The 12,034-nt window shown below is 55.0% G+C and overlaps 1 protein-coding gene across 2 annotated transcripts in view; it reads right to left on the bottom strand.

Annotated features, from left to right (window-relative positions):
• CPNE5 (copine 5) overlaps window positions 1-11,721 on the bottom strand; it is a 197,881-nt gene extending 186,160 nt beyond the window's left edge. For both annotated transcript variants that reach the window (XM_084611211.1, XM_084611212.1), the window contains exon 1: window positions 11,467-11,721. In XM_084611211.1, coding sequence (XP_084467337.1) covers window positions 11,467-11,573 — 107 coding nt within the window. In that variant the 5' untranslated portion in view covers window positions 11,574-11,721. The remainder of the gene's footprint in view (window positions 1-11,466) is intronic.
• Window positions 11,722-12,034: the final 313 nt, after the last annotated feature.

The raw sequence follows: 12,034 nt of genomic DNA, 5'->3' as shown, positions 1-12,034 counted from the left end.
CCGGTTTTATTCAATATCTTCATAAATGATCTGGAGGATGGTGTGGATTGCACTCTCAGCAAATTTGCGGATGATACTAAACTGGGAGGAGTGGTAGATACGCTGGAGGGGAGGGATAGGATACAGAAGGACCTAGACCAATTGGAAGATTGGGCCAAAAGGAATCTGATGAGGTTCAATAAGGATAAGTGCAGGGTCCTGCACTTAGGACGGAAGAACCCAATGCACAGCTACAGACTAGGGACCGAATGGCTAGGCAGCAGTTCTGCGGAAAAGGACCTAGGGGTGACAGTGGACGAGAAGCTGGATATGAGTCAGCAGTGTGCCCTTGTTGCCAAGAAGGCCAATGGCATTTTGGGATGTATAAGTAGGGGCATAGCGAGCAGATCGAGGGACGTGATCGTTCCCCTCTATTCGACATTGGTGAGGCCTCATCTGGAGTACTGTGTCCAGTTTTGGGCCCCACACTTCAAGAAGGATGTGGATAAATTGGAGAGAGTCCAGCGAAGGGCAACAAAAATGATTAGGGGACTGGAACACATGAGTTATGAGGAGAGGCTGAGGGAGCTGGGATTGTTTAGCCTGCAGAAGAGAAGAATGAGGGGGGATTTGATAGCTGCTTTCAACTACCTGAAAGGGGGTTCCAAAGAGGATGGCTCTAGACTGTTCTCAATGGTAGCAGATGACAGAACGAGGAGTAATGGTCTCAAGTTGCAGTGGGGGAGGTTTAGATTGGATATTAGGAAAAACTTTTTCACTAAGAGGGTGGTGAAACACTGGAATGCGTTACCTAGGGAGGTGGTAGAATCTCCTTCCTTAGAGGTTTTTAAGGTCAGGCTTGACAAAGCCCTGGCTGGGATGATTTAACTGGGAATTGGTCCTGCTTTGAGCAGGGGGTTGGACTAGATGACCTTCTGGGGTCCCTTCCAACCCTGATATTCTATGATTCTATGATTCTTCTGTCTCTGTTATGATTCTAGGAGTCAGTCCATGGAGAGCTCTTAGCAGTGCTCTTCAGTCCCAAAATCCACCAGCAGGGGGCGCTGCGGGGCACAATTCAGGGACACCGGCTGTAAGGGACTCCCAGGGACTCAAATACCAGCCTCTGCCAGGAGGGGGCGCAGGAAGGGAAAGGTGCAGGAGCGCTGGCTGCTCCCAGAAAGATCCCAGCTACTCCAGGGCCGGCCTCTGCAGCAGGGGGTGCTCTGTTATTGAGTCCCGTGTGGAAGGGTCTGGACAAAGTGGAATTTTAAAGAAACAAACACACCCGATGAAGTGAGCTGTAGCTCACGAAAGCTCATGCTCAAATAAATTGGTTAGTCTCTAAGGTGCCACCAGTCCTCCTGTTCTTTTTGCGAATACAGACTAACACAGCTGTTACTCTGACACCTATGATTGGTTAGGGAGGCTGATTTTTTGTTTTTCTCCTAAGGGGCAGGCTGATTAGGGGTAGTGCAAGAAGCTAAGCAGAGGAAAGTGGGGGGGAATCCATCAGTCCAGGTCCTTAACAGAACAAAATCAAATCAAATCTCAAATAAACTGGACAAATCCCACTTGACATCAGTTTCTTGGCTCCCGCACCCGTTTTTCTTTGTGAAAACCAAGGCCAAGTTGTGCAGCTCCAGCCAAAGCCCCTTCTCTTTCTGACCCAGCAATGTCCACAGGAGGGGGGTTCAGAATTAACTCCTTCGCTCGTTACAGTGGCAAAGCAGACATCAATCAGCATGTGAGGAACTCGGACACACACAAGAGACAGGAGGAAAAATTATCGGCCAGATCCTCAGCTGGTGTAAATCAGTGTAGCCACAGACTGCCAGATTCTGCTCTCACACCAGTTACACCAATAACTACTTCAGTGACCTCTACAGAGTGACTCTCGGTTCACGCCAGAATAAGTGAGATCAGAACCAAGCACGTGGCCTGACTCTGATCTCAGGGAGCAAGTTTAACACCAGACTAATTCCATAACTAGAGGTTAGTGAAGGAGGGGGGAGCTTTCAGGTCGTAAATGTGTTCAGAATCTGAAATTCTTCTCAAGTTCTCCACACACCCCCCCCCCCAATGAAATGGAATCATTTATCCCAAACACTTCTTAAGAAGCAGGCTCTAGGTGAATTACGGCAATGTGATATAATCACAATGAATACAGGCAGGGTTAGAAAAATATCCAACTTCTGCAGAGCGGAAATAATGTATCTTATTCTGGTTTTTGTATCTTTACTCCTTCCTGGGGCAAAAAAACCCCAAACGAAAACAGCTTCCTACCCAGCCACTGTTACAAGAGGAACATACCCTGTGGGTTAGATATAAGGAGCTAATTATCCGACTTGCTAAACAAATGAATGGTTGGGTGAGTTCTGCGGCCAGAGGCACTGCGAAAGCGGGCGTGTGCTGCTTGGGTTGCTGCCTTGGCGAGAGGATGCGGACCTGTCTGGTGGGCGCTGAGGCGAGCCTTCGGAGAAAGGCTCTAATCCTGTCTAGAGGCCCCATGCGGGGCTGCTCAGCTCTGGGGCCCTGCCAGCTCCAGGGTTAGGCAGTGCCCCTGTAGTTTTTACTTACAAGTAGAACAGAATCAATGGGCATCCCGTGTCTGATTTACAGCCTCCGTAGACAGCGTTGCTACTCCCAGCCTTCGCCCCTCTGCAGACACGGTGTCCCTCAGCTGCCTAGACCTCAGCCTCCTCCCCTGCAGCTCCCCCCACACCAAGGACCCCCGAACCCAGAACGGCATCCCTGGAGAAATCCCCCAACTCTGTCTCCATTTGCTCCCAGCCGATATTACAGCTGAGGAATCAAAATCTGAGCTGGAGGCAATGCATGAGGCTAGCCCAGGCTGCCGAGAGATGCAGAAACGGGACTCGGACCGACTGACACCCCAATGGGCTTCACGGCTGTTCCCAGGCTAGCCTGAAATTCACTCACACATGTAAAGCTGAGGTAGGGCCAAACACCTGATCCCGACCCTCCAGAACTTTGGGACGGTTCCAGGCCAGATCCCAGCTCTGCCAGTCTCCACGCTGCACCCGTTCTGTTCCTCAGTGGAGATGGCTATCTGAGCGCAGGGGAGAGCCAAGGGGCGTGGGGTTAGGAGGAACTTTGTAGGTCTGCTGGGGATGGACCTTCCCTCAGCCCTCAGGCTGGACCCGACATGGGCAGGACATCCCCAGAAAGCTCAGCTAGGGCCCGCCCTCATTCCTCCCAGACCTCGGCATCTCTTGGGCCCAGACTGCACTTATCGGCAGAAGCCCACCTGAGTCCCAGCCAGGCTGCAGCCTCCAATCAGAGCGATAAGGTCCAGGAGAGCATTCCGTCTTATAGGGACTTCCCCAAAGCTCTAGGCATTGGACCAGATGCTCAGCTGGTGTAAACCAGCGTAGCGATATTGATGTCAATGGAGCCGCAGTGATTTACACCAGCTGTGTGGGTCTGGCCCATTGTGAAGCTCGCTCTTCGCTGGATTCGAGCAGCCTGATTCCTCTCTCACTGACCCTGGTCCTACATGCATGTGATTCCACTGACTGCCCTGGAGATACCAGTGTAAGTTAGAAGAGAATCAGGCCCCAAGACATTGTCACCCCGGCAGGGCTGCTACCTGCTTTGTCCACACCCCCTGCTATCTCACCATCACCGGCCCCTGCCAGGCTACACCTGGAAAGGGAGGCTACAGGCCCCTTTCTCCGCTACTTTTGCTCTGGTTGTCATGGCAGGGTCTGATTGGCAGCCCTGGGGACAGACACACTCTGTGTTTACAGCACGGGTACAGCACAGCAGGGCTAGCTATCCTGCCCTGTGCTTAGCCCTCACCGGTGGGCCCCCCCCCGTCTAGGTGTGAGAGGGGGTCCGGGCTCCATGGCCATTCTGCTGGGACTCCCGCCCGGAAACAATTAGCGCCATCAATGCTGGTCGCTGTGGTGACGTGGATGTGTGTCCATTAGCGACTGGACTGAGATCTGCCAACCAGGCGCCGGATGGCATCAGCTTCCATCCAAATCAGCGCACACTGGATTGGAGCCTGTAACCTGGGGGCTGGTCTCACTCCCAGTCCCCACAAGCCATCCATCCCCACAGAAAACATCAGGCCAGATCCTCAGCTGGTGTAAATCCCTGGAGCGACACCAAATTATGCTGTCTGAGGCCTTGCCCCGGTTAAATGACTCAGCCTGTCACAGTCCTCTCTCTGGGCTGGGTGCTGGCTCCCCTCTGCCCAGGAGCTAGGTGGCTCCCAGAACAGCCGGTTTGCTTTCTGTTGCTCCTCAGCTGTGATTTGTCATTAAAATCTATTAGCTTGGGGCATTGTACATTATGGATTGGAATTTATATTCACCACAGGGCTCTGGCTGCCTGCTTTTTAATTGCATCAGTGAAATATCCTTTCCCTTCTCCCCGCAAGCAGGATCACTCAGAGGCTTCCGGCAATCTAGGAGCATGAGTTCCAGTGACTGTCAGCAGATCTGAGTCAAGGCATTTGGGAAACAAAACCCACCTCTGCAGCTTGGAGCAGCAAAGACAAACAGCCCTGGCTGCTCTCACCTGCCCCAATATTCCCCACAGTCCCTTCCCCTCCTCACCACCCTGACCTTTCATCTCTCCACAGCTCCTGCTGCATTCCTGGCCTCAGGCTGGTTTGCCCACCAAAGTCACCGTCACTGCCTGCCTCCCTGACCCCTTCCACATTCCCCGCTGTGACACACACGGCCCATCCCTTGAGAGTGCACCTGGGCGGGGCCCTGCTGCCTGAGCTACGGACCAGCCCTGTGAGCACAGGGGCAGCAACAGTCTCACAAACCATTCCACATGTTCCAGCCACCAGCAGGAGACAAAGCCACACTTGGCCACATGGGCTGGCTCAGGACTGATGGGCTCCTGCCTCCTGCCAGAGGCTTTCAGGTCATTGCTCTGTCTAGTTCCTGGCCCTGCACCACACCACGTGATCTGACAGCCCACCTCCTACAGGAGAGCAGGAGCCCTAATGCGCTCCCCGGTCCAACCTCCCAGTGAGGCCATCTCGTCTTGCATCCTGCTAAAGGATCAGTGCTTGGAAGACGGCAAACAGACACCGCCCACCCGAAATGCAGCTGTCCTGTGCAATGGTAGAATGACAGATGAGGAAATTCCTTCCGGCCCATCCTTGGAAATTTTGGCCGTTGTCTGTTCTACTTAGATGCCAAAGCTGGAAGGGTGTGTGCCAAGGCAGCCATTGGTAACCTAGCACACTAATGAAACACCGCCCCTACTTCAGGGTGCAAGGGAGAAGCCCTGCAGGCACAGATGGTACCTGCACAGCACTAGGTGTTGTGCAGTAGCCGCACTGAGCGGTTAGCGCAAGGGACTAGCATTCAGACCTGGACTTTCTGCCGCTGAAAGGACCAGACCCTCAGCTGCTGTCAATTGAAGTCAGTGGTGTTACACCATTTACACCAGTTAAGATCTGGCCCTCACTATGTGACCTCAGATGAGTCATTTCCCTGCTCTGTGCCTCAGTTTCCCCATTTGTCACTAGGGGTAGCAATCCCAGCCTGCAATCACAGCACTGGGAGAAAGTTGCTGTACAGGTGGAAGGAATACCTATAATACCAGTAAAGGTGAACAGGGAAGGCTGTTGCATCCCGGGGTGTTATGTAAGCAAGGCAACAGCTGAGCAGAATTCAGCAATCTGAGCTGGAAGACAGCACATCCACAGTGAGGAGCCAGGATTTCCCATGGCGACGCGCTAGGCTTTAAAGGGGAAACACGCTTCCGACACAATGTGCTTTAAAAGAAAAACTAGTTATGTGGGCGAGCGGCTTTCTGACTGGGCAAGGCAGACAACGTATCTGTTCCTTACGCTGCTCCGATTGCTGCAAGTCAACAACACGAGGTAGCTCCAGCAGCCCAGGAACAGCTAATCCATCACTTGTGACGAAGAGTGGGGCACGAAAGAGTCCGTTTGAATGTATTCAGGCCCCCAATTAATCCCTCTTTAAAGCCATTTGAATCTGGCACAGAATGTCTACTGTTGATTGTTGCTAGAAATGGAAAGGTCAGCAGCAAATGAGCCACTGTCATAGGCAAACTGCAAAGCAACACTGAAAACTGAGGGACAACTGACACGCCAGGGGGAGGAGGGATTGATGGCTGCGCCATCCTTGGCTTCTTGAGCACAGACAAAGGAAGCCTAAAAGGTCTGTATCTTTCTGTCTGTCTGTGTGTCAAGGTGGGGGTGTCTGTCTATCTCTGTGTTCTTTTTTTAAAAAATTATCTTTCCCTTGCTTGTTTTTCACATTTGAAATTCAAGTCTCGTCTACTCTGGTTTTCCTGGATGTCTCTATGGACAACCAGAGAACTGGCAGGATTAAGTCATCACAGGTACCTCTGAGCACTGAGAGGGGGAAGGGATTTTTAACTCAGGCTGTTTCAGACTCTTTGGGTTTGTTTTTTATTCGTACCTTGTTAACGCAAAGGCCTAGCACACAGTTGGGAGGAAGAGCCAAACAAGAGCCAAAGAGCCAAACAACTCCACCCTTTCCATTAAAGAGAAAGGTCACACTCTGGTCCTCCAGAGAAGACCTCCAGCAAAAAACATGAAAAACTTGATAGTAAAAACAAATAGGGGAAAAATCTTTGAAGTGAGCTGTAGCTCACGAAAGCTCATGCTCAAATAAAATGGTTAGTCTCTAAGGTGCCACAAGTACTCCTTTTCTTTTTGAGAATACAGACTAACACGGCTGTTACTCTGAAACCTGTTAAAAAGTTCAGTCATTCTTTACAGATCATAAAGATGCACAAACTATTTCTCCCCATGGAAGGTCAGCACAGAATCCTGCTCCAACCAGCCCCGCTAATCAGACTCGAGGATGGACTCAGCACAGAAATGCACTGAAATAATCTTTTTAAAACGCTGCCTCCCCTCCTCCAATGATGGGAAGCCATCAACCTCAGCGGGGCCTGGATTGGACCCCACATCACTTCCTGGTCTGCTGACCCCTTGACACGGTCAGCCACATGCTGGGGCGTCACCGCGTGGTGGACTCGGCAATGCCCGTTGCCCTCATGCAGTCTAGTGAAGGTTCCGGTTACAGCTGGGCTCGAAAGGGGGAGTCACGGAGAGCGGCTTGAGGGGATGGCGAGGAGCAGGCTGCTGCCGAACTGAGTGGCACTGGCTCCTGCTTCCGTGGAGCTCAGCACAGTGAGAAGCTGATAGCTCGAGCCATGTGCCAGCTAATCCAGACCCTCTGCCGGTGCTCCTCAAGCCCCTGACAACAGTGTACTGCCCATCCTGGGTCCCTGCCCAGCTCTGCCGGTGTCCTTCCAAGTTCCACCCCAACCCGCAGCCCCCTGCTGCCCCAGCCCTGGGCTCCCCCTGCCCAGCTCTGCCGGTGCCCCTCCATCCTGACCAACCCCCAGACAAGAGCTCCTCTTGCTTTTCCAGTCCTCTGTCCCCAAACCAATAGCTCTGTCAGTCCCCTTCCTCCTGACTCAAGCCCGCTGTGGCACCAGTCCCGGACCCTCCCGTGCACTCCCAGCACCGAAAGCTGAGCCAGCGCGCCTCAGCGCTGACTCCGACTCCCCTGCTTTTCCAGCCCTGGGCCTTGGGGTGCCCGGGACAGCCTGGGTGGCTCCTTCCCCGGAGGCTCATGTCCATGCTCAGCTTGTGTCTAACCTGGGTTCCAGAGGCAGGAATGGGGTGGGGACTGACTGTCCCTCCCCTACACTTGGGGCTGAAGAGCCTCACGACAACCCTGAACGGCACGGTGACCTTGTGCGCCAGGCCACAACACCCAGCCTGGGGAGCTGGGCCCAGCCCCATGGGACAGGAACAAGCGCAGCCCAGTGAGCGCAGACCTCACTCACTCTCCAGCCCCCCACCAATGACCCTTCACCCCCCTAGCTGCAAAACCCAGCTCCTCCACTGCGGGGTTCCACCACCTCAGTAGTGAGAAGCAGCAAAACCTCCAGGGCCAGTTACAACATCCCAGCGCCATGACACACTTACCACATGGGAGACAGTGTTATCTAGTGGCTAGAGCACTGGGCTGAGACTCAGGAAACCTGGTTCTAGTCACAGCTGAGTGACTTTGGGCAAGTCTCCCGGTGCCTCGGTTTCCCCATCTATAAAATGGGGAAGATGAAACTGACCTCCTCTGTAGACCGCTTGGAGATCTTGGGATGGAATGTGCTAGAGAAGAGCTAAGGACTATTACCATTCAGCCTTGCTTGTGTAGATGGGACCATGACACATTCCAGCCACCTGCCAACTGAGTCTGGGAACAGAGTCATTTTGCTAGTGCGGACGGGACCCAAGGCAGCAGTTGGATCCAGGCCTCACCCGGAGGGCAGATTGCAGGAGTGGTGGACACCAGGGCCAGTGAATCCCACTGGTGGGAGAGTGGGCAGACAGTGGGAAAGCTGGTCAGGAAAAGATTTCTTCTGCCTGTGAACCGTTTTGATGAAAAGGTTTTTTTCATTTTTGCCAAATTTCTTCTTTGAATGTTTGTGAGGTATTTTGTCAAAAAATTGAAAACTGATTTCTTTTCCTGTTTTTGGCAACTGAAAATTTAAATTTCCTTTGCCCACCCCCACACCCCAATAATTTTGGGGATTTGTTGAAACTTCCATAGCTCTCTCAATTGCTAGGCCACGTAAACCGAGCTCCCAGAAAGTCCCCGCTGCAGCACAGAGCAAAACCTCAGTGCTGGGACGCAAAGAATGAGCATAATCCTTAGCACCTCCACAGGGCTTTTCATCTTCAAAGCGCTTTATGGACATTGACTAACTAATCCTCGCAGCACCCATGCAAGGCAGGAACTCAGCCATACCAACCCCCAGGGAGGGTGTGGAACCTGAGGCACGGAGAAGGTCTGGGACTTGTCCAAGACCACACAAGAAATCAGTGTCAGAGCTGATAACAGAATCCAGGAGTTCTGAGATAGATTAGATTAGATTAATCTAGATAGATGGATGCAGTGTGTGGGGATACATAGATCACAAGAGCATCCTTCTACCTATACAGTGCCCTTCCAGATACAGGTCTCCTAAGCCTCGCTCCACGCTCCGTCTTGCAGGAGTTGGATACGTCCTGATGCTGCTCAGAAGGGCTGGCTCAAGGCAGGTGCTGGCAGTAAAGCCTTCCCCACCAGGTTAGAGGGTGCCCCTCTTCCTGCAGTCTGGCTTATCTCCGCCTGGCAATGCCTGACGCAAACACACGCCCAGGCAAGCTCCAGCTCTAAGTGCAGGGAGAAAAACAACCAGGGGGAAGCACCTGCTGGGGCTTCTTGCAAAGAAATATCAGAACTTGCTAAAATAGCAGCATGAGGAAAAGAACTTCCCGTGCCACTGTGGAATGAGGGGAGCCGGGAGTGGCTGGCCCAGGTTCTGGGCCCAATCCTTTGGGGGGAGGGATAGCTCAGTGGTTTGAGCATTGGCCTGCTAAACCCAGGGTTGTGAGTTCAATCCTTGAGAAGGCCATTTGGGGCAAAAATTGGGGATTGGTCCTGCTTTGAGCAGGGGTGTTGGACTAGATGACCTCCTGAGGTTCCTTCCAATCCTGATATTCTATGATTCTTGGCTGGGGTAAGCCAAAGCCAATGGAGCTGCTCCTGTTTACACCAGGCTCACTCTCTCTCTTCTACACAAATTTTTCCTTCTTTAATCTCAACCAGCAAAGGAAGAAAAGGCCTGTCTCTTGTTCTAAATAGCATTAGGGATGAAGCTGCTTACTGAGCGTGGCACACATAGAACAAGGCTCAGAACAGACCACAGCAGTTTAAGGCTCCCCACTTACTCCCTGCATGTTAAGTCTGAGCATAGACGCACTGGGGCCAGACTGCTCTCCGAGAGTCACTGGTGTAAATCCGGAATGACTGGGCCCAATTCTCTCATTTTCCCCAATGTCAATCAGGAGTTACAATGGAGTTACTCCAGATTTACACCAGGATAACTGAGATCATGGTTGGGATACACTGGCATAAATCCAAAGTAACTCTGTTGCTCTGGATTTACACCAGCGTGGACTGAGATTGGAATCTGGCCCATGCATTAACCTGTCAGACAAACCCAGCACCTCACAGGGACACAGCTTCTGCTGGTGCCTGGCACACTTTGCCCGGATCATCATTTGGGGCCCCCACTCACTTGCCCCCGGGGGAAGGGGATGGGGTGGAAATCTCCAGGAGGAGAGACAGACACCTTCTGATGTCTCCTTCAGGCTGAATAAGCCAGGGGGCTGGCAGGCCCACACCCGCAGGATTCCCAGGAGAGGACTCCCAGGCTGCACTGTCTTTGCTGGGAGATCTCCGCGGAGTCAGTGGTAAGAGACCTTGGCCCAGATGGGAGCCACTGGGACTTTGGTGCCAAAATCCCCTTAAAAACCTGTCCCATGTGCTTCTCTCCTCCCCAGAACAGGACAGTGCACCCCCTGCCCTCCTCTGCAGGCTCCCAACCCCTCCTTTAGAGGGCTGAGCCCATCCCCGGGTGCTGGGCCCTGTGCACAGAGAGCTCGGGGGCACACAGGGAGGAATCTGTTTGACTGAGTAAGGACTGCAGGATGGATCCTGCACTAAAACCCCAACCCCTGATCCTTCCACTCCCACCGGATCCAGGCCACGCCAGGGATCCGGACTGCAATCCAGGTGTCTGCTTCTCCCTCAAAGAAACTTCCTCTCCGATCCCATGCCAAGGAGAGCACGAATCGGAACGCCCTGGGGTGCCTGGCCCCTCTGCAGCCAGCCTGCTGGGTTTGCTGGCCAAGGCACCCTGGAGAAGTAAACACTGGGGTTGTGGGGGGGGGGGGTACGGTGCACAGGCTCGGGAGGGGGGGCAGCTGTACTAGAGCAATGGGGGCTGCTGCTGATTTCAACTCTGAGAACAACCATGTCCCCCCAGCCAGGGCTGGCTGGGCATCTCGGGGAACCACCCCAGGGCTGCCCAGTGTGCTGGAGGAAGTCCAGAGCTATGCACTGCTAGGGAATAACACACACTGAGAGGCACCCCCAGTGAGTCACACTCACACACCCAGAGACACACGAACAGCGAGACACACTCACACGCAGTGAGACATAGATACACACTCGCACACAGGGAGCAGTTTTGTCCCCAGAGTGGCTCCCTGCGGGGGGCATGGCCTTGGGAGCCCCCCCCCGGCTGGCCCTGCCACCAGCCAGATCCGCGCCTGCCAGGACCCCCCGCGGTTCGGACCCCCCCCCCGTATAGCGGGGGCGCAGAGACCCATTGACCCAAACTGCAAAGCCTGGCTGGGATGGAAAAAACACTTCCCGCCGGGGGGGGGGGCGGCAGCGGGCAGCCCCCTCGTGCCAGCGCCCATGGGGCTGGCTCATTGCTCCCAGCCCCGGCGGGCTCGCACCCCCTGCTCCCCCCAGCCCAGCGGCAGCCGGTGGCGAGCTCCCTGCACGGGCACAAACTTTCCCGGCCCCCGCCCTGCCCCCGGGCCCGCGGCAGCGCCCATCCCCGCGGCGGCGGGGCTGCCCGTACCTGCAGGAGACGGTGAGCTCCACCTTGGTGGCCGGGATGCTGCCCGCCATGGGGTCGAAGTCGCTCACCGAGGCCATGTCGCCCCCCTTGTCCATCGCCTCCTCCATGGGCGTCCAGCCGCGCCCCCGGGGCCTCCCGCTCACAGCCCGGGCGCTGCGGGGGGCTCAGAGCCGGGCAGGGAGCGGGGCATGGCCAGCGCCGGGCGCGCAGCCAGCTACTCGCTCTGCCTGCACCACCGGGGGCCGGCTCCGGAGCGCTGCCCGCCGCCTGCCCGGCTCCGCCCCTCAGCCCCCGCCCCGAGGCGCTGCCCCCCGGCCGGGCTGGGCGGAGCGGGGAGCCCCGAGCCCTGGGCTGGGGCGGGGAGGAGCCTTTCGGCGGGTGCTGTGTGAGGACCCGGGCGTGGGTCTGCCTTTGCTGGGGGCAGGTCCGCACCTGGGAGGGGTCCCTGCGCCCCCGGGCCAGGCCTTGTGCTGCCTGGTGCCTGTCTCGCTGTGGGCCCAGGGTCCCTGTGCCTGTAGGGGGGAGCCCTCTGCCAGGGGGTGTTTGCTGTGTGCATGGGCTGTGTTTG

Source organism: Lepidochelys olivacea, assembly GCF_965140295.1.
Source record: "Lepidochelys olivacea isolate rLepOli2 genome assembly, chromosome: 21".
In the NCBI taxonomy this organism is placed as follows: domain Eukaryota; kingdom Metazoa; phylum Chordata; order Testudines; family Cheloniidae; genus Lepidochelys; species Lepidochelys olivacea.
This window is presented reverse-complemented; position numbering and strand designations above follow the sequence as displayed.